General features: G+C 46.1%; 1 protein-coding gene across 2 annotated transcripts in view; it reads right to left on the reverse strand.

Moving 5' to 3' along the window:
- The window catches only part of FGD1 (FYVE, RhoGEF and PH domain containing 1), a 39,888-nt gene that overhangs the window by 3,050 nt on the left and 13,031 nt on the right, over positions 1–23,807 (reverse strand). Inside the window, exons 2-15 of one of the 2 annotated variants that reach the window (XM_029929968.1) lie at positions 19,971–20,144; positions 19,489–19,666; positions 18,924–19,362; positions 17,540–17,629; positions 16,698–16,846; positions 15,196–15,352; positions 14,952–15,090; positions 6,758–6,816; positions 6,476–6,622; positions 6,023–6,115; positions 5,777–5,856; positions 1,167–1,197; positions 586–687; positions 92–217 (exon numbers count right to left, since the gene is read on the reverse strand). In XM_029929968.1, coding sequence (XP_029785828.1) covers positions 92–217; positions 586–687; positions 1,167–1,197; positions 5,777–5,856; positions 6,023–6,115; positions 6,476–6,622; positions 6,758–6,816; positions 14,952–15,090; positions 15,196–15,352; positions 16,698–16,846; positions 17,540–17,629; positions 18,924–19,362; positions 19,489–19,666; positions 19,971–20,144 — 1,964 coding nt within the window. The remainder of the gene's footprint in view (positions 1–91; positions 218–585; positions 688–1,166; positions 1,198–5,776; positions 5,857–6,022; positions 6,116–6,475; positions 6,623–6,757; positions 6,817–14,951; positions 15,091–15,195; positions 15,353–16,697; positions 16,847–17,539; positions 17,630–18,923; positions 19,363–19,488; positions 19,667–19,970; positions 20,145–23,807) is intronic. The other variant, XM_029929969.1, reaches the window with a different exon arrangement.

Raw genomic sequence — 23,807 nt, forward strand, 5'->3', positions numbered from 1 at the left:
CTCCCCTACTTGGAGGGTAACCCACTCAGAAGTGGGCCTTTGGGCTGTCAGCCTGTCCCCTCCCTAGCTCTGCCCGTCTGCCAAAACTCACATGCCCACAGGCCTTGCAGTGGTGCCTGCGTTTGGTGATGGAATTGAAGGGCTCCTGGCAGCGCATGCACATGGTGACTTCCTTTTCTCGGATGGGTGTAGGTGCCCGCTTCCCAAGATCCACATTCTGGAGAGAGGGCCAGGTCCCAGGTCAGAGACAGCTACTCCCCAGCCCAGTCCAGCCAGCCCTTGCCCACTGCCCCAAGGCTTGGATCATCACTGGGAGGCAGCACATACATTCAGAAGACCTGCCTTTGAATCCTTGCTTTGCCCCTACCTCACTGTGCTACTGAAGACGAGTCATTTTTACTTTCTGGGCCTTGGTTTCCCCAACGATTTCTCTGTGGCCATACCAACAGAAGATTGTTTCTGTGGTCATGCACTGCCTCTCTGATCTTTATTCTCTGGGAAGGGGCAAGGATCATTTCAAGATAAAGTAGGAACTTGGAGGCCTGGAAGGGGTCCCAGTACAGGGGAAGGGGTGGGGACTCTTACTGGAGAGTTAGGGGGTGTGTCTTCATCTTCCCTGTTTGTTGAATTCAACAGTTTGAAGGTCTCCAGCGTCTGTTCATGCTTCAAAAGAGTGGAGTTGATGGCCTGTGAAGGAGGTTATAAAAAACAAGAGGTCAGATCACCTCACAACCTACCCATTTCCACCCTCACCTCACCTTCCTATGACAGCCTAGAGTCAGAAAAGTTGGCTTCTAGTCCTGGCTCTGCCTCTTGCTAGACACATGACCTTGAGCAAGCCCCAACTCAAATCCAAGTCTTTGTTCTTATATTTATGAAATGGAAGGTCTTCCCGGCCACTGTCTTGGCTTAAGGTTTTATAGGGCTTAACTCCTTGGGGTTACACCCTCAGTGGAGCCAGCTTTCTAAAGGAAGAATTTGTGTTTCCATTTAACCTCTGGACCTTAGTTTGCCTATCTGTAAAATGTGGATGGTAAAATTTGTTGGAAAGCAGGTGTCTAGGCCCATTCTGGTCTGATATGAGTTTTAGGGGAGAGTCCACCAACCCCAAGGAGACTTGCCAGTATTCCTCCAGCCCCCTACCACAAAGCCTTCTTGCATGTTACCTGGACCCAGTCTTTCTTCTCCTCCTCAGTCCTTAGGGGGAGAAAAGAAAAATGTGTGGTTAGTCAGGCCAACCAAAACCAACTGGAGTGGTAAAGAGCAGGTGTTTTGGAGTCAGACAGACTTGGTTTTGAACCTCTGGTCCTGAACCTCCTGTGTGACCTTAGGCAAGTCATGTAGGCTATCTGAGTTTGTTTTTTCAAAAGTTACTAATACTTTCCAGACCCTGTGCTAGGAACTTGGGGCTTAGGACTGTACCCTCAAAGAGCTCATGGTTTAGGAGGGGAGATAGACAAGGACGATACAGGGGGATCAGTACTGTGAGGGAGTGAAAATAGGGCTGAGAAGCCCAGAAGAGACCTGCCCCAGCCTACAATTTGGGTGGGGGTTGTTAAGGAAGGTTTCTTCAAGGAGGTACTGGGTCTCAGGTAGAGGGTTAAGGGTGAGGTGTGTAAAAGTGTGGAACATAAAGGAAACCATAAATAGCTTCCTGTTGTTGGAATGGCAAGTTTGAGAAAGGAGGGCAGTTTGTTTTTCTTTAATCCATTTTCTTCTCCATTTTACGTGGAGATAATTATCAGTCTAGGTTGTTCTCACCAGTAACTGAGGTGACATATAAAGTGCCCAGCACAATCCTTAGTCCACTAGCTGCTCAATCAGTGTGAGTTACCCTTCCTTTCACCTTCCTTTCCCACCTCTCCTGTCTGCCCTATAGTCTCCAAGGCCGCTGCTGTGGTGCAGCCCCATAAACTGCTCACTAGGCATAGGACCTGGTTTCTTGGCTGACTCCTGCCTGGCGTCTTCTAACACATGTACACTCCAGACATTAAAAGTACTTTTATAATATGAAAGTCTGGCTACATCCTTAGAACCACTTCATGAAAAATTAGGGATATGAATTAATATTTAGCTACGAGAATGTCCATTGCAATGCTATTTATTGTGAAAAATTGGAAACAGCCTAAGTATCCCACAAAAAGGGATCAGATAAAATAAATGATGGCACATCATTACTGTCAGACAACATAAGTTGTGTAGAAAGCTGTTTATAAAATATTAAATGAAAACCACATATATAAAATACACAGTTTTTAAACAAACATGACAAGAGTGTTTACATTTGTCAAAACTCACTGATGATTCGCATTTAAGACCTATGCATTTCACATTTAAGACCTATGCATTTCACTGTGTGAAAATCTGGCCTCAAGAGAAGGAGAGGACATTAAACAAATATTAATTCCAGTTAATAATATGCATGCCGGGGGTGGCTGGGTGGCTCAGTTAAGTGTCTGACTTAGCTCAGGTCACAATCTCGCAGTTCGTGGGTTCAAGCCCCACATTGGGCTCTGTGCTGACAGCTCAGAGCCTGGAGCCTGCTTTGGATTCTGTCTCTCCCTCTCTCTGCAATCTGCCCTGCTCATGCTCTGTCTCTCTCTCTCAAAAATAAACACTGAAAAAATATGCACACCAAAGTCTTCAGGGGTGAGGTATTGTGATATCTGTAACTTTGTTAGAAATGCATGTAAAAAAATTCTGATGGATTGGTAGATAAGAGGAGAGAATAATGATAAAGTAAACATAGGACAATGTTAACATCTGTAGAATCTATATGGTGGGTTTACAGTTTTTCACTGTATAATTCTTTTTTTTATGATTTTTTTTCTTTTTGAGAGAGACAGCGCGAGCAGGGGAGGGTCAGAGAGAGAGGGAGGCACAGAATCTGAAGACAGGCTCCAGGCTCTGAGCTAGCTGTCAGCACAGAGCCCGATGCAGGGCTTGAACCCATGAACCGTGAGATCATGACCTGAGCCGAAGCCAGATGCTTAGCTGACTGAGCCACCCAGGTGCCCCACTCACTGTATAATTCTTTAAACTTTACTGCATTTTGGAATATTTTCATAATAAAATATAGAAAAAAAACATTGTATGTGTGTACACATACGCATACATGCAAATAGAGGAAAGGCCTGGAGTGAAGTATATCATGTCTGTAATTTACTTTAAAATGTTTCAGCAAAAGATATACATGACAAAATGTCAATAGTTGTTGGAGTGCCTCAGTGGTTCAGTCAGTTGAGCATCCGACTTCAGCTCAGGTCATGATCTCACGTTCGTGGGTTCGAGCCCCGTGTTGGGCTCTGTGCTGACCGCTAGCTCAGAGCCTGGAGCCTGCCTTGGATTCTGTGTCTCTTTCTCTCTCTGCCCCTCCCCTGTTCACTCTCTGTCTCTCAAAAATAAATAAATGTAAAAGAAATGATTCAAAACATGTCAATAGTTGTTGACTCTTAAGTCAATGGTTCTAGACCATACACATTAAACCACCAAGGGAGCTTTTAGAACTTATGTTCAGGGGCTATACCCCAAACAAATTAAACAGACTTGAGGGTGGGTTTCAGACATCAGTATTTTTTTAAGATGTTATTTTTAAGTAATCTCTTTTAAGTAAGGTGAGGCTCAAACCTATAACCTCAAGATCAAGAGTCCCATGCTTTACTAAGTCAGCAAGGCACCCCTCAGGCACCAGTATTTTTTAAAAGCTCCCCAGCTGTTTCCTGTGTTCATGGTTGAGCACCAGTCGTCTAAATGGTAGGCATATGGGTGTTTGTTGTACTTCTACTTTTCTGGGTATTTGAAAGTTTCTTCTTTGTTTTCTTTTTTTTTTCATGTTTTATTTTTGAGAGAGAGAGAGAGACAGAGCATGAGTGGGTGAGGGGCAGAGAGAGGGAGACACAGAATCTGAAGCAGGCTCCAGGCTCTGAGCTGGCAGCACAAAGCCTGACGCGAGGCTCGAACCCACAAATTGTGAGATCATGACCTGAGCCGTAGCCAGACGCTTAACTGACTGAGCCACCCAGGAGCCCCTGAAATTTTCCTTAAAAATGTTTTTAAGTTCATTTATTTATTTTGAGAGAGAGAGAGAGAGAGACAGAGAGAGAGATAAAACACCAGCTGGGGAGAGGCAGAGATAGAGGAATCCCAAGCAGGCTCCACGCTGCCAGCGCAGAGCCTGATGCGGGGATCTAACTCACAAAACTGTGAGTTCATGACCTGAGCCAAAACCAAGAGTCAGACACTTAACTGACTGAGCCAGCCAGTTGCCCCTCATTAAAGAAAAAATTTTAAAGGGCAGTATAAGCAATTACAAAGCAAACCCTCCATGCCTTTCTTTTGCCACCAGTAGAAAACCCTACACTGCTTAGTGCTCCTTTCTGGCTCCAGCATCTCTGCAGCTCCCTTCCTCCTAACCTCCCAGCAGAAAACATGTCTGAGTCATGCGGCTTGTCACTAAGGAAGGCTCTGCTGAGCCCTCTGCTGGTTGTACCAATGGTGGGCTTAGTTCTTGCTTCCTGGCCACAGGCTTCTCCATGCTCTCTCAGTCTCCTAGAGCTTCAAAGCCAACACCCATCTCTCATCCTCCAGGAGGACACCCTCTAGCCATATTCATCTCTCTTTCCTGCCTCCACGCAGTCCCAGCAATGAGGGTTCTGACTCTCGTTTCTCACTTCCTTGTACCCTGTCAGAAACAGGTCTTCTATCCATATGCATCCATTCTCTGGCCCTGACCCTGACCTCGATAGTCTATGAGTTGGTCCCTCAGGAGGCAGCATAAGCTCCATTTCCAGCTCTGCTCCTTTCTAGCTATGAGATCTTGGGAGAGGTACATAACTCTTCTGTGCCTCAGTTTGCTTATCTGTGAAATGGGGTTGATGGCACTAGTAGCTACTTCAAGGGTTGTCTTAAGGATTCAGCTGGTCAATATAAATGTAAATTGTCTAAGTTAAAATTCACTTAAAACAGTGCCTAGCATAAAAGCAAGCCTTCACTAAATGTGAGCTATTATTATAGTCATCCAAGTAGAGGACAGATATGGAAGACCCTTGTTAAATGGCCGAGCATTATTTTTAAATGTTATTATTTTAAAAAGTCTTATTTTAGAAATTTCCAAGCATACAAAAAAGCAGACAGGATAGCATAAGTTCATTAAATATATGCTTGCTATATAAATGAAAATTTAGAAAATATTTTGCTTTAATTACTTCACATACATGTATATATTCACATATAGTTATATATACATGTGTATATTGTGTGTGTATTTTCGGTTGATAAATCATTTAAAAATAAATTATAGATATCATGACACTAAATCCTCAGCATACATCACCAAAAATCAAGGCCACTCTCCTATATAATCACTATACCATTATCACACCTGATAAAGTTAATAATAATTACTCCGCAGCTATTGTTCAGTTCACATTTAGATTTTCCCTATTGTATTGCAAATGTATTTTAGGGTTTTTCTCAAATTAGGCTCCTCCCATGGACCAAGCATTGCATTTGGTTGTTATTTCTCTTAAATCTCTGAATCTATAATAAACCGTGTTGTTGTTATTCCTGTTTGGATTAATATCTCATTGTTCCTTCTCCTCTAACAAAACCCACCAGAAGAGCAAGCCTGCATGTTTGGGGAAAAGTGCCCATCCTTTCTCTGGAACAGTCTCTTTCTTGGTTGGCATGGGGTTGGGTAGCCTGGCAGTAGGCTAGATTGCCTCATATCTGAAGGGAAAGAGGGGGCTGCAGGGAAGGTATAGGTAAGGGCAAGTACCTGGCCTGGAGCTCCAGGGAGCGCTGCTTTCCTGACACCAGGAAGGTCCGAGGCAGATTGAGGTTGGAGCTTTCCTTTAGCTGAATGGAGGGAGAAAGAAGCTTTGTGAGGACTACTAAGCTCCACAGGGCCCTTACCCTCTGCACACATGCACACAGAGACTCAGGGTCAAAGTCAGAATGACTTTATTCCTCCCAGCACCAAGGCCCCAATCCAGGTCACCATTTCCCACCTCCTGGTGCTCACCTCCATGCCATCTACATCAATGCGTGCCCGCACGCTAAACTTCTGGCCAAGGAGCCGCAGCCTGGGCACGCAGTAAAGGAGGCGGTCGTTGAACTAGGAAGGAAAAGTGTTGGGATGTATGTGTGGAGGACCCAGGAGAGGTGTGGCCCAGCTCTCTACCCATATAGGACTCCTGAAGCTCTATTGCTAGGGACTCAAGGCAATAGATGGAGAAAGCATAGCTTAGATTGGGTACAAGGGTCACAGGAAGACCGGAGCCTAGGCATGGGAGTCACTTCCTAGTTGGGTGACCTTGGGCAAGTCACTTCTAAGACTTAGTTACATCACCTGTAAAAAATCTCTAAGGTAGGTAGTGAAAATACAATGAATAAATAGAGGACAGAATGACTAGCAGGAGGTACAGACTTGAGTGAGTACAAAGTCAATGTGTGCAAGCCCACACCTGGCACTTACTAGTATGAGGTATCGGTCTTGAGTGGTCCCATTCTTTGCTGACAGCTTAAGGATATGGCCTTCTTTTATGAGCTCTTTGGTGGGGCTGACAATGTCTTCTTCACCCCCTAGCAGCTCATATACCTTCAGCAGCTTGTGCATTCGCTCCTGGCAGGAGACAGTAAGCAAAAGGCAGGGTTGGAGTGTTGGCCTTCCCTTACATGTCCACAAGTCACAAATCCCCCAGACAGAGACACCATATGTGGATCGCCAAGGAAGGGCAGGGGTAGAAGGGCCACTCACCATTTTGCGAATGGCAGCATTAGAGTGCTCTGCTGCTGTGGCTATCAGCTCCAGAGACTCTGTGGGCAGAATGGGAGGTCAAATGGGGGACTACCAGAGAAGAGGCTCTTGGGGGCTTCTTTGCTCCCTGAATACCTCCTCCTGGCTTGACCACATCCTCCCCATCCCAGAAAGCACCAGCCTCAAAGAGGTCTATAGCAACATAATTAAAAACAGAAAATGCCACAATAGCAGAAATCATAGTGCATGGAATAACTGACAGTGAGTAAAATGCAAGCTTAACAGGATTATTTTTGCCATTAAAATTAACAACAATAATAATTACATATGTAACTGGATAGAAACATACACATGTTAAACAAATTGTTTCTAGATGGTGGGACTATGGGTGGTTTTATTGTGTTCTTTAGATTTTTCTGTTTTTCCATATTTTTGACAAAGAACAGGTATTACTTTTATAATCAGAAAAAGTCATATAAAGAAACAAAGTGATGAGCTTATTCTTTGTCTCAGTAATTCAGATTATAGGACTCTCTACCAAGAAAATACACATTCTAATCAACAAAACTGATAACCCCCTAGCAAGACTCCTCAAAAAGAAGGGAGAAAGGACTCAAATAAACAAAATCACAAATGAGAGAGGAGAAATAACAACTAATACCACAGAAATACAATTATAAGATAATAAAAAAACTATATGCCAATGAATTGGACAACCTAGAAGAAATGGATAAATTCCCAGAAACATATAACTTATCAAAACTGAAGGAGGAAGATACAGAACATATAAACAGACTGATTGTTAGCAAGAAAATTGAATCAGTAATCAAAACCCCCCCCCAACAAACAAAAGTGCAAGACTAGATGGCTTCATAGGTCAGTTCTACCAAACATTTAAAGAAGAGTGGGGGCGCCTGGGTGGCTCAGTCAGTTGAGCGTCCGGCTTCGGCTCAGGTCATGATCTCACGGTTCATGGGTTTGAGCCCCGTGTCAGGCTCTATGCTGATAGCTAGCTCAGAGCTTGGAGCCTGTCTTCGGATTCTGTCTCTCCCTCTCTCTGACCTTCCCTTGCTCACGCTGTCTCTGTCACTCTCAAAACTAAATGAAACCTTTAAAAAATTTTTTTTAAACAAAGAAGAACTAATATCTATTCTCAAACTTTTCCAAAAAATTGAAGAGGAAGGAAAACTTCCAAATTCATTATATGAGGCCAGCATCACCCTGGTACCAAAACCAGATAAAGATACCACAAAAAAAAAGAACTACAGTCCAATATCCCTGTTGAACATAGATGCAAAACTTCCCAACAAAATACTAGCAAAATGAATCCAAAAATACATTGAAGGAATGATTCACCACAATCAAGTGGGATTTACTCTTGGGATGCAAGGGTGGATTAATATTTGCAAATCAATCAATGTGGTACATCACAGTAACAGGAGAGAGGATAAAAAACATATGATCACTTCAATAGATGCAGGAAAAAACATTTGACAAAGTACAATGTCCATTCCTTTTTTATTTTTTAATGTTTATTTATTTTTGAATGAGAGAAGGAGAGAGAGAGAGCGATAGAGCGCAAGAGCAAGAATGAAAGAATGAGAGAGAGACAGAGAGAGAGACAGAGAGAGAGAGAGAGAGAGAGAGAGAGAGAGAGAGAGAGTGAGAATGTGTGCTTAAGCGGAAGAGGGGAAGACAGGAACACACAGAATCTGAAGTGGGCTCCAGGCTCTGAACTGTCAGCACAGAGCCTAATGTGGGGCTTGAACTCACGAACCGTGAGATTATGACCTGAGCTGAAGTCAGACGCTTAATCAACTGAACCACCCAGGTGCCCCCAATATCCATTCCTGATAAAAATCCTCAATAAAGTAGATTTAGAGGAAACATTACTCAACATAATGAAGGCCAACTATGAAAAACCCATAGCAAACATCATACTCAATAAGGAAAAACTGTGAGCTTTTTCCCTAAGGTCAGGAACGAGATAATGATGCCCACTCTCTTCACTTCTATTTAACATAGTGCTGGAAGTCCTAACCACAGCAATCAAACAGAAAGAAATAAAAGGCATCCAAATTGGTAAGGAAGAAATAAAATTTTCACTTTTTGCAGATGACATGATACTACATTTAGAAAATACTAAAGACTCCACCAAAAAAGTATTAGAACTGACAAATAAATTCAATGAAATCACAGGATACAAAATCAATGTACACAGAAATCTGTTGTATTTCTATTAATGAAGAAACAAAGAAAAATTAAGAAAACAATTCCATTTACAATTGCACCAAAAATAATAAAGTACCTAAGAATAAACTTAAGCAAAGAAGTGAAAGACCTGTACTCTGAAAAGTATAAAAAAGAAAAAAGAAAGTGAACATGACACAAATAAATGGAAAGACATTCCATGTTCATGAATTAGAAGAACAAATATTGTTTAAATGGCTATACTACCCAAAGCAATCTACACATTTAATGCCATAAAAAAGACTGAACTCTTGCCATTTGTAATGACAAAGATGGAGGCAGAGGGTATAATACTAAATGAAATAAGTGAGTCAGAGAAAGACAAATATCATATGATTTCACTCACATGTAGAGTTTAAGTAACAAAACAAATAAGCAAAGGGAAAAAATAAGAGAGACAAATCATGAAACAGACATCTAATGATAGAGAATGAACCGATGGTTACGTCAGGATGGGGATGGGATATAGGTGATGGGGATTAAGGAATGCACTTGTTTTCATGAGTACATGGTGATGTATAAAGTTGCTGAATCACTATATTGTACACCTGAAACTAATATAACACTGTATGTTAACTATACTAGAATTAAAATAAAAATTCAAGAAATAAAAAATACATGTTCTACGTACAAGTACACTTTCATTGCAGTTGTTTTTACAACAGTGTTGACCAGAAAGAAAAATGTCCAATTGTAGACGTTCAGTTAAATAAATTAATGTGCATTCATATAATGGAATACTAAACAACCTTTACAAGTGATGCTTATAATTTGTGAAGTGCTCAGAATATTTTAAGAAAAGGATACCAACTTGTATGTACTGTGTGATCTTGATTTTGCAAATATATGTGTATAAAAAACACCAGGAATGTTCCAAAATGATCATCATACTTTTTTCCTACCTCTTTCATCTTTCCTGTAATTTCTGTATTTCCTACAGTGACCAGGAATCATCAGGAAAAAAAATTTGGAGTAAGTTCCTACACATCCAAACACAGTAATGAATCCTGCCCACGCTTGAAGGCCTGCTATAGCTCTACTGCCCTCCACTCTTGTCTGTGTGGTGCTGGATTTTCCCACAAGAAAATATACCTGAGATGGAGGAGTACAGGTGCATCTAAAGGGGCAAACCAAGTCTTGCTTTTCTAGGAGGCTCTCCCTCCATGACCAAGTCTTGGGGCTCAGGATCTATAGCCCCCATCAGGCCTTTCAGGAATATCTCATCTCCAACCCCTCTTCCACCCCAGCTGCCAGAGGGTCTTTCTCACATACAGCTTGCTGTCACTCTTCTGCTTAAATCTGTCAATGGCTCCCCTATATTTGCAAGGTAAAGACCCAGCCCTTTAGCCTTGCACTGAAAGCACTTGAAGATCTGGCTTCTGCTGACCTCTCCAACTTTCTCCACTTGTATCCCCCTAAACATGCCCTGTCTTGCTTCAGCTGGCTAACTGCCACTCAGTCTTCTGGATTCAGCTTGCCTCCTCCAGTAAACCAGCCCTGAGTTCCCAGGCTGGGTTGGGACCCTGTCTGGGTTCTCACATTCCCCTTTGCTCCCCTCTGTCTACTAATCATACTGTATATTCCTAATGCATTTACAAATCTTCATCCCTTAGTAGACTAGGAACTCCCAAGGATGGGGCCAGGGTCCTGCCACCCTCTCCAGGGATTCCCAACAGATGCTCTGCATAAATTAGCTTCTTTCAACCCCGCAACAACTCTGTAAGATAGGTGTGATTGTGCCCTGTTTTTCCAAAATGAGGAAACAGAGAAGAGTCAGTGGCCTTAGGTTGTCTACCTGGGAAGCAGCTGAGTTGACATCAGAGCTGGTGCTGCTCTGCCATCTACCCTTTCTCCCACACATTCTGCATCTCCCCCACCCCAGGGCAGGGAGCATGTTGGGTGGAAGAAATAGGAGGTACCCAGGGAAGGGACATGAAGACTCTGGCAAGCTGTGGGCATACAAGCTTAGACCTGCGCAGGCCACTGGGCTAAGACTAGAGGCTTTGCTATCAGAAATTCAGTCTAGAGATGTATTACATAGAGTCTAAACTGTCATTTCCAGGGGTCCAGTGTGTGTAGGCTCTGTCTGGGGGTTCACTCTGGGGATGTCAGTCTAGGATTTCATTTGAGGGTTCAAGTCTAGGAAGTGTAGTTTGCGGAGTTTAGTGTGGGGGCTTGGCCTGGAAGCTTTGGCAGGGCTTTGGCAGTCTGGATTTGGAGTTCAGTCTTGAGCTCAGAGTAGGCAGCCTAGGCCAGCAGTTTCAGTTGGCTTGGTTTGAGAAACCCAGTCTAGGGTCCAGGTTCTGGAGTTTGGTCTGGGAAGCAGAAAGTGGGGGAGTCAGTCTAGGGAACCAGAGTATGATTCAATGGGGCTTAGGCCTTGAGGCACTTTCTGGGACTCTGCCTGGGGATTTTAGTCTGAGGGGTAAAAAATTAGAGGTTATCTTAAGATCTTGGCCCGAGTAGCTTAGTGAGCATATCTTTGGACTGGCTTTCAGAAATTCGCATTCTGAGTGGCTCAGAAAACCGCACTGGGAAGTTCTTTCAGTGAGGGGTTGTTCATCTTTGGGCTCAGTGTGGGGAGCTCAGTTGAGCAAGCTAAAGCTGTGAGGTTAATTCTGAGGACTCAGGGTTAAAATTGGTACAAAATAGGAACCTAAGTTAGGTGAACTCAATCTGGAGGACTTTATAGCCATTCAGTATGGAGAGCATCAGCCAGGGCATTCAGTAATAAAAACTACTAACATTTATTGAGCCTTTACCATGTGCTATGTACTGTGCTAACAGCTTTACCTGGATTATCTCATTTATCCTCAAAACAACTCCATGAGGGAGGTATCATCATCCCCCATCTACACATGAGAAAATTGAGACTGAGCAACTTGCTCAGGGACACAAAGTTGGTAAAAGGGAGTCTATCTAGTGCCCAGTTTAGGAAGATTACACTGGGTACTCATTTGGGGGTTCAGTCCAGGGAGCTCATTTGGGGAGTTTCAGTTTGGAAATGTGATACTAGGGATTCAGTGTGGAAGTAAAATCACAGAACTCAGTCCTGGAAGCTCAATGTGGATGTGCAATTCTGTAGAATTCATAGGCTCTGAGTGGAGAAATGATACAGGAAGCTTCTTCTAGGGATCCCATTTGGAAGGTTATAAAGTGTGGAGACTCAGTGTGACTGGCCTTCTTGAGTCTCAGTAGGGGGCCCTGTCTGGAGACCTCATTCTGAAGGGCTCCACCTAGGAATCTCAATCTGTGAATCCAAAGCTGGGATAAGGAAAATGAGGGGCTGTCTAAGGGGTGTCAGTCTGGGAATTGAGACTGGGGAAGATCAGACTTGGAGCGTGGGTAACATAATTTGAGGGAAAATCTAGCATTAGTCTAAAGGCTCAGTGAGGGGGATAAAAAATAGGGATCTTCAGTCTGGGGGATTTGGGTTAGAGAGAACCCCTCTGGGGTTCACACTGGGGAACTGTAGAAATCCAGTCTGAGGGCTTGGTGGTCTCAGTCTGTGGCATGGATCAGTCTCTGATAAAAAAGTCCATCTTTTGGGCTCGGTATGAGGGACAGTAAATGGGGGGATTAATCTAGGGTGCTAAGGTTGGCAATACCTATTTATAGAATGGTGGCCCATGGAGACCAGACTGGGAAGTTCTTCCCACAGGGGGATCTCCCTGTGGGACCTCAGGCTGAGGGCTCTGACTGGAAACTTGCTTGCAGAGCTCAAGGTGGGGAGAATATTCTGGAGGCCCAGAACTTAGTTTGGGGAAACCAGGGTGGGGTCATATAACTGGGCCCTCATACTGGATTCAGCCTGAGGGCTAAGGTTGGAGATGTCAGCCCATGGAACTACTCCCAGGGAATCAGTCTGGAAGGCTTTTACTAGAGGTTTAGGTTATGTATCCCATCCTGGCACTTCAGTGGGGGCTCTGATTTGGGGAGAGGATTGAGGCACTTTGCAGATGTCTGTTTGTAGAATTCAGCTGTCAAACTTCCTAGGGTTCTAGATCTTTCTAGAGGTCCAGACTTGGTAGCAGTGTTCTATCTGGTAGGATGGAGGGGGGTCAGTTTGGAAAGCAAACACAGCGTGGACACAACTGTCTGCTCCTGACTCTTATGGGTTCTAGGAACCAAAGCTTACCTAACTTTACTCCTACCTTTAGGGCTGCTCCTTCTTAAGTCCTTTGCTGATTCCACCTCCCTCAGCTTTGTCCTTGGCCCCCATTTCTTCAACATTTACATTCACTCTTTTGGTGATCATAGCCAGCCTCACAGTTTTGAATACTGTCTATAGGCCAGTGATATCTACATCTCTCTCCCTGGGATTCGAGACTTATCTAACTGCCTAACTGGCAGCTCATTTTGAACATGCCCAAAATCGACCTCCTAAGCTCATCTCAAGAACCATCACCACTAGCCAAAAATCTGCAAGTAATTATTGACTCTTTCTCCCAAGCCTCACACCCATTATTACCTTAGTTTGTTTGGTCCTGCTTCCAAATATAACATATCCTGAATCCAACCATTTCTCACTACTTCCACTGCTACTATCCTCATCCAGGCTAACTTTTCTCACTTAGATTATTGCAAAGGCTTCCTACTGGTCTCTCAGCTCCCTCTCTTGCTTCCCAAGTGATCCTGATCAAAATCTTCTCATGGCTAACCACCACACTCAGACTAAAATCCACCTTCTTATTCTGGCCTGTAAAGTCTCCAACCCTACTTCTACCATTCTACCCTCACTTGTCATGCTCAGGTCACACTGGCCCTCTTACTGGTCCAGACATATGCAAGCCGTCGCCCCCTCCCGCCTAGGAACTTGGCACCTGCTGTTGCTTTCTGCCTGGAATATGCTCATCCCCAATCCACACATGGCTCCCTTCTTCTCATCATTCAGGTCTGACTCAAATATCTTCTATTCAGAGAAGCTACCCAATCTAAATTAAGCCCCTCAGTCACTATCATATCACCCTCTTATTCTCTGAATTACATGTAGCACCTTCGAATGTCCTCTTGTGTATTTGTCACTTCTGTTTATTGTCTGTCTTCTTCACTTCTGTATCTCCTGTGCCCATGACAATGCACAGAAGCAAGGTACTCAGTAAGTAGCTGCTACATTAATGAAGGAAAAAAATGGAAATAACAGTCTAGGGAGAGAAAGTTTTGGAGACTCTGGGGAGCACTCTTAGAGGTGTGACCCTGGTGGGGGGGAGGGTCTTCATACTGAAAGAATCAGAATGAAATGCTTTTCTAGTAGTTCAATGTGTGAGGACTCAAGTCTGAAGAGGCAGCATCTCAGCCTAGAAATCCAAATCTTAGAGGCAGAAAACATAGGGTTCAGTCTGGGGTGCTCAGTTTTGAAGAGGTGGATCTGTAGGGCTCTGATCAGACTTGAGAGGTTCTTTTGGGAGGTTCATTCTAGGTAGTGGCTGGTGACAGAATGGAGCTCTAAATGTAGAGGATGGAAAGTCAGGGGCATGATGAGACAAATCTCTTCTTGAGGAGCTCAGCTGTGGAGATTCAGTAAAGAGGGCTTGGCTCAAGAGGTCAGTCTGGGCTTCTGGCCTGCTAGCTCAGTCCCTGGGGGTTCAGGCTCAGTTTCATTTTGGACTTGACACAACTTCATTTTAGCTGAGTCTAGGGATCAGCCTTGGGGTCTTGGCCTAAAAAACAGATGGCTCCCTCTAGGGGATCATCCTGGGCATGCTTTTCAAACTCTGGGGTTCCAGTTGGGGACTTCAGACTGGGGGACTCCTGAATGTGCTTTTTGGGTACTTAGGGAGAGATCTCAACCTGGAGGTTCATCCTGGGGTCTTACCCTCAACGTAGGCCTTTCAGTTTGGAGACTCTGTTCTGGAATCTCAATCATGTGGCAGTGGGAGGCTGACCGTGTGAGTTAAGTTTTGGGGGATAGGGTGAGGGGCAGGGCCCAGATGTGTGCACTTACTTTGGGCGTCCTTGCTGTCCGGGGAGCCATGGGGCAGCTTTAACAGATAGTCCTTGAGAAGCAGCTCATAGCGGGGAATGCGCTGCACAGGTTCCAGCATGTGGTGCTGCAGTGTCAGGTTGCCACAGGCTTCCTCCTTCTGTGACAGGCAGAAGCAGAGGGACTCAGGTCTGGCCACAGACCTCTCACTGGGTCCCTGCATACCTCTCCTCCTCAGTCTGCCCTATCCAGCTTCACTGCTTACCTGCACTTCGTGGATGATTACTTTAAACTGGGTGGAGCGCTCTGTCCAGGTGTTGACCAGCTCGACAGCCCGGTCAAAGTTCTTCACATACTCGCCATACATCTTGAGGAAGGGCGCCAGCTTCTGTAGGATGTCTCCAATGCGCGGGTAGCGGTCCCTGGGGTGGAAGCAGGGGCTGGCATGGTCCTGCTAATCCTTGTCCCCCAGAATTCTTCCAGGGTTTTAGGTCTCTAGCCCCAGGCATGCTACTCCCATCTCATTCCTGGAAATCTACTTCTTAGCCAGTCTGCTCCTCAGGAATTGCTGCTTATGTTATAGGCCAGTTAGGCCAAAAGGCTCAGCTTGACCTGAGACCATGGCCCAGGCTACCACCTACCTTCTGCCCTTCGTAAATACCAGGAATAATATGTCCTGGATTGCCTGCCCGGACCTCACTGCAACGGTCACTTCATATACTTATTATTGATTCTGTGCCCAGCCTTATGTTGGGTGATTCTGAAGACACAAATGAGTCCTACTTAGCCAAGCCCCAACAGGGTCACTGGTAGGCAAGGCAAAGTGTACAGGCCTAGTCATACTCCTCAGGAGTCAGTCTGCTGAAGGATCTGGTCTTAGCCCTCACTGGTCACAGTCTGCTAGGAGACACACAAGAACCTGGCCTGGTCTATTCTTCAGGAGTAAAAGTCAGTTGGGGAGATGTAGGAACTGGCTTCATGCCAGCCCTCCATGGTTACAGTCTGGTGAGGGGGACACACTTTATCCTGTGGGTGTGGGGAGCATGGAGATGATTTTCAGCAGGAAGTAACATGGTCTGATTGTTGAGGAAGACCATTATGGCAGGTAGTGTAGACTCGAAAGGATGGATTGGAAGAAGAGAGTCTGGTGGCTGGGAGATTGCCTATAAACTCTGCCCTTCTATCTCAAAACTCAGCTCAGGAATCACCTCCTCCTTGAATCCTTCTCTAAACCCAGACTAGGTTTGGTCCTTTTGTCTGGATTCCTACAGCCTCCCATTCTCAGCTCTATCATAGGTCTGATAAAAAAAAAACAACAGCTCTTATTATATACAGGATTGAGCACTTATTATATACAGGATTCTGTTCTAAGCTCTCGACATGTATCAACTCATTTAAATCCTTAAAACAACACGACAAGGTAGGCTATTATTCTCATTATATAGATAAGTAAACTGAACCACAATAATTTAAGAAACTTGCTTAATATCACAAAGCTAGCAAATGGCAGAGCTGGAATTTGAACCCAGCCAATGTGGCTCCTAACCTCATACTCTTAAGGGCTGTGCAGTTGTAATTTTCTGAGTCCTGGTCTGTGTTTCATACTAGATTGGGAGGGCACAAAGGGCAGAGCTTTGGTCTCATTGTCTTCGTGAAAGGTGGTACGAGGAGAGGATAGGCAGGAATGAACTCTAGTACACACACATGGCCTGGGCTTAGCAGACAGGTGGACAGGAAGGCAGGCAGCCTACATCTGGGGCCCCTCACCATTCCTCCATGCGCTTCTCTAGCTCAGGCAGCAGGAACTGCTGATGGAAGCAATAGATGGAGCAGATGTTAGAGAAGATGCCGTGGACAACATCAGCAGGGAAGGAACTTCGGTTCCGAGCTTCTTCCAGTAGCCGGGCACAGAACACCTGTGGGACAGGGCAAGAGTGTTCAGCACAGCTGAGCCTGAGGTTTGGCTGGGGAAGGGGCATCTTGTAGGTTAGGACTGTGTTTGTGGGCAGCTTTGTGGAGCCTTGGGATCTGCATTGGTCTTGAGACTGAGGAGAGAGGGAATGGAGCTAGGCTAATATGTCAAATTGGATTTCAGGTTATCGAAGTTAGGACCTGGAGGTAGGCATTGGGACAATAAGAAGTCAGGAGCAGAGTCAAGAATTAGGTTCAGGGTCAGATCCATTCATTTGACATGCATTTGTGAATGCTTACTGTGTGTCAGGCACTGTTGTAGTGGCTGAGATAACATAGTTAATAAAGCAAGCAAAAGTTCCTACCCTTAGGGATTCTAGTGGATTTGGGGTCAGGAATAGGGCCAGGATTAGAATGAAGTTCATGGTCTGGTTTACAGCTGGGGTAAATTCACGATCTAGGTCAGTTATAGTCAGGGCTGATGTACCCACCCAAAGTTAGGAATGAGGGTTGGTACAAAGATCAAGCTTGGAGTCAATCAAAATTGACTTCAGAGACAGGATGAGGGTCAAGATCAAAAAGGGGTTCTTACCAACTCTAGATTGGTAATGGAAGGGTTGAGCTCAGGCCCTATTACTTCTTCCTTGGCACCCACCTACTAGGTCCTGGGGCCCTGGGATCTCTGAGGGGCCATTCACCTGATCCAGGAGATGGAGCCTGGAAACATAGGCCTTCTCAGTTTGCAGGAGCTCATTGGCAATGTGGAATACCTTCTGCTGCACGGTCAACTAGAAAGGAGAAGAGACAACCACTCATCCATCATCCTGTAACCTAAATTTCACCCCGAGAATTCTCTGAAGAGCTCAAACGCTACTCTAAGCCCAAATGCTACCCTGGAATAATCCCAACCCCCATCTCTAGACCCATAAGCCTCCCAACTTCATCCTTGACTCCCCAGTGTACCATAAAGGCCACTCCTCAATTTTGATAGTATGTACTGTCTCACTTGGCCACTCATGCACCCAGTCGTCTGCTCTCTCTATTCATTTAGCATAACACAGTGGTTAATTTTGTGGGCCAGGAAGTCAGACTTCCTAGGTTCAAATCCTAACTCTGCCATTCATTAGCTTGCATAACTTGTGTAACTGCTCAGTATCAAAGTCTTCTCATCTACATATACTGATCATAAAAGGACCTAAGTTCATTTGCATTTGAGATAATTAAATGATTTAATATAAGTAAAATATAGCAGACCACAAATTAAGTAGTCTATACGTGTTATTTATTCACCCATTTGGTTCACTGTCACCAAAGGTTTGCTGAGTACCTGGAATGTGAAGAAAACATGAAAGTACCAGAATATATAAAACTAATTGCCTGTTGGCCCAGTTTCCAATTCATTGAACACATATTTGTGAGTCCCTGACCTCAGGCTCTACATTTGGGTTGGCTTCTGGTGAAGAAGGTGTTCTGGCTACAACCTAACTTAAGTGTAAGGATGCCTCTGAAAGCAGCGGTAGGCTGTGGGGGCACAGAAACAATTTCCTGCTGCCAAGACCCTTCATTGCCACAGTCCCAGGATGTTTGGACAAGAGGGGTTCTAGCTTGTGCCCCTATAGAGGCCAGCTGTCACGAAGTCTCTCTGGATATGAGGACCATTTTACATTTTACAAATAAGGAAACTGAGGCTCGTGGTAGGGATGTGGAGATTTGCCCAATGTCACATAACTACTGAGTCTTGGGATTTTCCAGCTGGAACAGGATTTTAAGGATTCCCAAATAAGATGCTCATCTTCAAGATTGAAAAACTGAGGTACAGCTAATAGTTCTGTGATGAGGGTAGTACAATTTTCTTGATGGTCATTTGGAACTGTGCATGGTCATATTGGTAGTTACAGTGAAGCAGGGGGGTAAGAATGGGTTTGCTACTGATATTTAGTACCAGGAAACCAGGAAGTCAAACATCCAAAGTGGAAACAATGCCCTGTTTTGAGAAATAATGAGCTGGGGAAGAACCAAGTGTAAAACCAGGCTCCTGGTTTTTCTACACTATCTTGCTACTTGGTGAGCATGGGTCAGTACCTCCACAGACTCCTGTCTCTCCATCAGGGGCACTGGGATCTCTCTGTCCTTCTCATCCTCCTCTTCGTCGTCCTCCTCCTCCAGGTCACTATCAACCTCCTGGGAGCCAGGCCGGTGGGGGTCAGCCAAAGCAACAGGGACACTGGCCAGGGCAGGGGGCCCAGGACAGAGGCTGTGGCTGGGGGCCCCATCATCACTGACGAAGCAGGTCTCCTCACTGTTGGATGGCGAGCTGATGCTGTCAATGCCACTGTCCCGGTTGGGCACCTTCTCACCATCCCGGGGCCCAGGAGCCAGCAGGAACAGGCAGCGGGAGGCCTCACCCTCAGGAAGCTGGGGCACCGGTGGCTGTGGGAGTGGCTGTGGCAACATGGCTGACTCTGTGGGACCTGGGCTGGGGCCAGGGGCTGGCCTATCCGAGGCGACAATCACAGGCTCTCTGAGGTGGGTGGTGGACACACATGGAGGCAGGGTATGAGCTTGACTGAGAGTCCTGTCTTAAAGCTGTCCTTCCTGTCCCAGGCCCACCCTCACCCCCAAAGGATCCCTCAGGGATCAGACTTACCTTTCAAATTTTTCAATCAGTGAGGATACCGCTGCAGAACTGGGGCTGGCCTCCACCCTGGGGGCCAGGCCCTTGGCCACTCGTGGGTCTGCAGGCAGCGGGCGTGATGGTGGAGGAGGAATGGGCTCAGGTGCGGGGGGCATCCGGGGCATCTGCAGGTAGCTGGGCTTTGGGGGAACTGGAGAAATGGATGGGAAAACAGAGAGGGGAGATCCCAATGAGCTGAATTTAGAAGTGGCTGTCATAGTCAGCCACAGGACCCTCCACAAACTTCTAGTCTGCACATTTGCCCAAGATAGGTACAGAGCAGACCTGAGGCAAGATGTCAGTATGTACATTAGCCTCAGGCTACAGCCTTCGGCTCCTAGACCACAGTGCTTCCTATGCTTCTAATGAACCCTCTCCTCTGCCACTGGCCAACCTTTCCCCTCCATTATCTCTTCCCCTCAGCCATTTCTCTGCCCCTCTCTGGAACCACTTACCTTGTGGCTTTGGGCCTGGTGTCCGCTTCAGTGGTGAAGGACGCTGGCTGGGGGTTTCAGTGGGAGGGCCTGGGTCTGAGCGAAGCCGCTGGGGACCATCTGGATGAGGTTCAAGGCTCTGGCCAGGGTCAAGGGACAAACTTTTAACCAGGATCCGGTTTCCCTGGTGCAGCCCTGCAGAAAAGGAGAACCTAGGTGTAAAGCATTGATGTTATCCCAGAGGAGCCTGGGGACTTGTATGTCTTAGCAGATATTGGGTTATTGGATTTCCCTGAGCCCCTTTCCTGGGCATCCTGCCTTTCTGGGAAGCCCCTACCACAGCCCTCTGATGGGGAGCCAGGCTCAGGGCTGTGACTGGCTGTTTTCATCAATAGACAAGAGTTCTTTGTGATCCGTACATTGATTCCTTGTATGGTAGCAGGCATTATTACTAGGGAGCTTAACCAGGCTACAATTTGTGTACGTGTTTGCAGCCCTTATTTATATAGCAACAGTGAGTATGCTGAGCCTAAACTGTTCTTCACTCTTCTTCTTAAGGTCCTAAGAATATCTGGACTTCCTTGTCTACAATTTTATAGAGTTGAGTGTGCTACGACAAAATTGTATTTCGTGAGCAAAAGTTTTGCTTCTTAAAATCCCAGCCTCTCACTAATCTGTACTAATCTTCTCTGCTTCTGCACCCATGCACAATCACACACAAAGAACTCAGCGTTCAGGTCACAGGAACAGCTTTAAAACAGTCGGCAACAAATTCAGAAAAAGGGAGGCCTTTTTTTGCACTGTCACTTCTTCCCTTGCTGTGGGCTCCCTAAATCCACCTCTGTCTTTGGCGCTAGAGAAGACGATGGTTACTTTTAGGAGAGAAGATTCTGTCTGGGAGACAATGAGGGACCCTTCAGGATGACATATCTCAAAGGAAGGAGTAGGGGGCAGAATTGGGCCTGGCTAGGCAGGGACTTGTAGAGGGTATATGACAGAGAAGTCAGTGTGGGGGAGGGGTGGGGTGGTGGGCAGAGCATATAGGGCAAGCCCTGGAGGCAGGCTGAGGAGCCAGGTGACCATCCTGTGGGTGGAAGGAAGCCAATGAAAGGCCAAAGTGTAGGGAAGGATGCGGGCAAACAGGTGTGAAGACAAAAGAGTGAATGGCAGTCGAGAGCTCCCACCCACACGCAGTGTTGGTTTTGCTGTGCCTTAGCCACACAGCCTCTCACAGCCACAGGGTCTGTTATCCTGTGTTATATAGTCTGACATATCACCAATCACAAAAGGGTCCACTCAGTTACAGAAATACATAGTGTTATTTAGACTGTTTCATGTAACTGCAGGGCCACACAAATTCAAATATCTAATCACATTCCATGATGCTCCTGAAAGCCTGGTCACACACAGTCACAAAGACCCACAGTCACAACCTCACATATTACCACACAGCCCCACAGTATCACGTACACCCAGAAAACACAGTCATGCACAGTCACAAAGAGTCACACAGTGGCAAGCCTCTCATGTTATACGGTTTCATACAATAACTGCCCAACCACTTACCATCATATATACTCAAATATGGTTAAACTGAGTCACAAGATATACAGTGTAATTTATACCGTGTCTCACAGTTGCAGGGCCACAGAGTGTGACACATGCCATAATATGGTGTTGCATGTTCACACACTTGCAAATGGTTCACATAATCATCAAGACTATAGCCATGCAGGGTCATTATACCATGTTAGATATCACCTCACTAAATGGGATAACATCACAAAATTACAAACCACCATGTACCCAGAAACACATGTACATAATCATAGACATGTGCCCTAATTTACTATGTCATACTCATGAAACAAACATGTCCATGGTGTCCTTGGGTCTTAGGGGCTCAGGCATACATACATACTTGACGTTTGCCTACTGGTCTAAGTGGTCATGGTGTTACCTGTACCCCCTGTTACAAAAATATCAGCTATAATATGCAGAGACAACCTACAGGGTCACATGGGCAAAAGGAGCCACAGGAATTTTGGGTCTCCCTGTCCTGGAGGAAAGGAGTAGCCCAACCCACAGTGTTCCAGCACCTTCCCTGGGTCCTGGGCCCTACTCTGGCCACAGTGTAGCCAGGTAGGCCCTAGGAGACTGGCCATTGTCCCCTCCCAGCCCTGAAGAAACATGGTACCCCAGGCCCCAGGCAGAGCCCCACTCCTCCACCCAGTATCTTGACTTGGGTGCAGTTTTCTCACTTCCTTTCCCACTTGGACAGGCAGGACCCTGACTGGGAGGGAAGACATGCTCCTCTCAGTTCAGCTGGGCAGTGTACCCTGCCCTGCTCAGCACATCCTGGCCTGGTCTTGCCCTGCCTTCCCCCTGGGCGTGGGGTTGAAGAGGATGAGTCACTTGGAGGACAGCACATGAGGAAACACAGTTTGAGAGACAAATGGCCAGAGAAAGTGAGAGACAGGGTAGTTGACAGGGCCAGAGATCTAGCAAGAAAAGCCAGGCACCCCATTGTGCAGAGACCCCCCCCCTCAATGACACCCATAGTTTCTGGGGTCTCAGGTACCCCTTGTCTGCCTCCTTAGGACCCCACCTAGCTCCATCTCCACACATCAAAGCAGACATGCCTCCACAGGTGAGGTTTCCATACCTAGTCTCTACAGAGCAGCTGGGGGCCCCCTGGCTGGGATTTTCTCTCTTTGCTGCACTGCCTGTCCTGGGAGTAGGGTAGCACACCATTCTTTGTGGCCCTGCTCTGGCCCATTCTGTAATCCCTTCCCATCCACCTCACAGCAGAGCCCACCAATGGACCTGCCTCTTCTTTCTCTCTGCCTCCCTGCAGGCATCCCTGCAGAATGGGAGGCTGAATAAAATTCAAATATTCTGGGACATTCTGGATTCCTAGGAGAGAGAGGCAGGGACTGTGAGCTCAGTTTCTAAACAGATGAAGGCAGATAGATGGGCAATGACTTGCCCAAGGTCAAATAGCAAGTCAATGAGAGTTTCAGCAGACTGGTCCTGAGCTGGACTCCTTTCTTAATCTTGCTCTCCAAGGGAAGCTGGAAAAGAGGGGAAGTAGGAGGGACAGGGGTGTACCCCAGTGCTTCAGAAAGTCGTGAGCTGCAGTGTGGCTAGTGAGTGCAATACCTCAATGCTCACCTGCAGGGAGATAACAATGGAGTTCCAGTTCAGGAGCCAAGGCCCAGCCAAGAACCAGCTGAGGCTCTGTTGAAGGAAAAAGTTCAAGATCCCTCCCTCTCCTTTTCAGTGCTCCTCATTCTTGTCCCTCTGCCTACATTTCCCTGTCCCCTCTATGTTTTCCCTCAATGGTCCCCTTGTGTCCATCTTGCTTCCTTCAGGTAGGCAGACGGATCTCCAGCTCAGGTCATGCCACTTACCTGCAAAAGAACGTACTGTGGCTTCCCACTGCCCATGGAGAAAATAGGAACTTCTCAGCTAGGCCTCCATGTCACCTCACAATCCCGTTGAACTCTCTGGCTTCCCTAGGCTTAGTTCAGTTCCTTGAATATTTCTGAGCCCTGCTCTGAGCCCAAGTAGATGCAGTGCTGAAGGATGTGAAAAATCCCATCTCTGCCCCTGGGGAACTCCCAAGGGAGGCTGTCTTCTTTCCTGGATACCACAGCCCTTCCCACTGCCTCATCCCATCCCCACCTGGCTAGGTCCTGCATTGGTTTTCTCCAGCCCATTTTTTAAAAATAGTTTATTGTCAAATTGGTTTCCATATAACACCCAGTGCTTCTCCTCACAAGTGCCCCCCACCATTACCATCACCCCCTCCCTCCCTCCCTCCCCCTCCCCCTTCAGTCCATGGTTTGTTTTCAG

The sequence above is a fragment of the Suricata suricatta genome, chromosome X (genome assembly GCF_006229205.1).
Source record: "Suricata suricatta isolate VVHF042 chromosome X, meerkat_22Aug2017_6uvM2_HiC, whole genome shotgun sequence".
Taxonomy (NCBI): Eukaryota; Metazoa; Chordata; class Mammalia; order Carnivora; family Herpestidae; genus Suricata; species Suricata suricatta.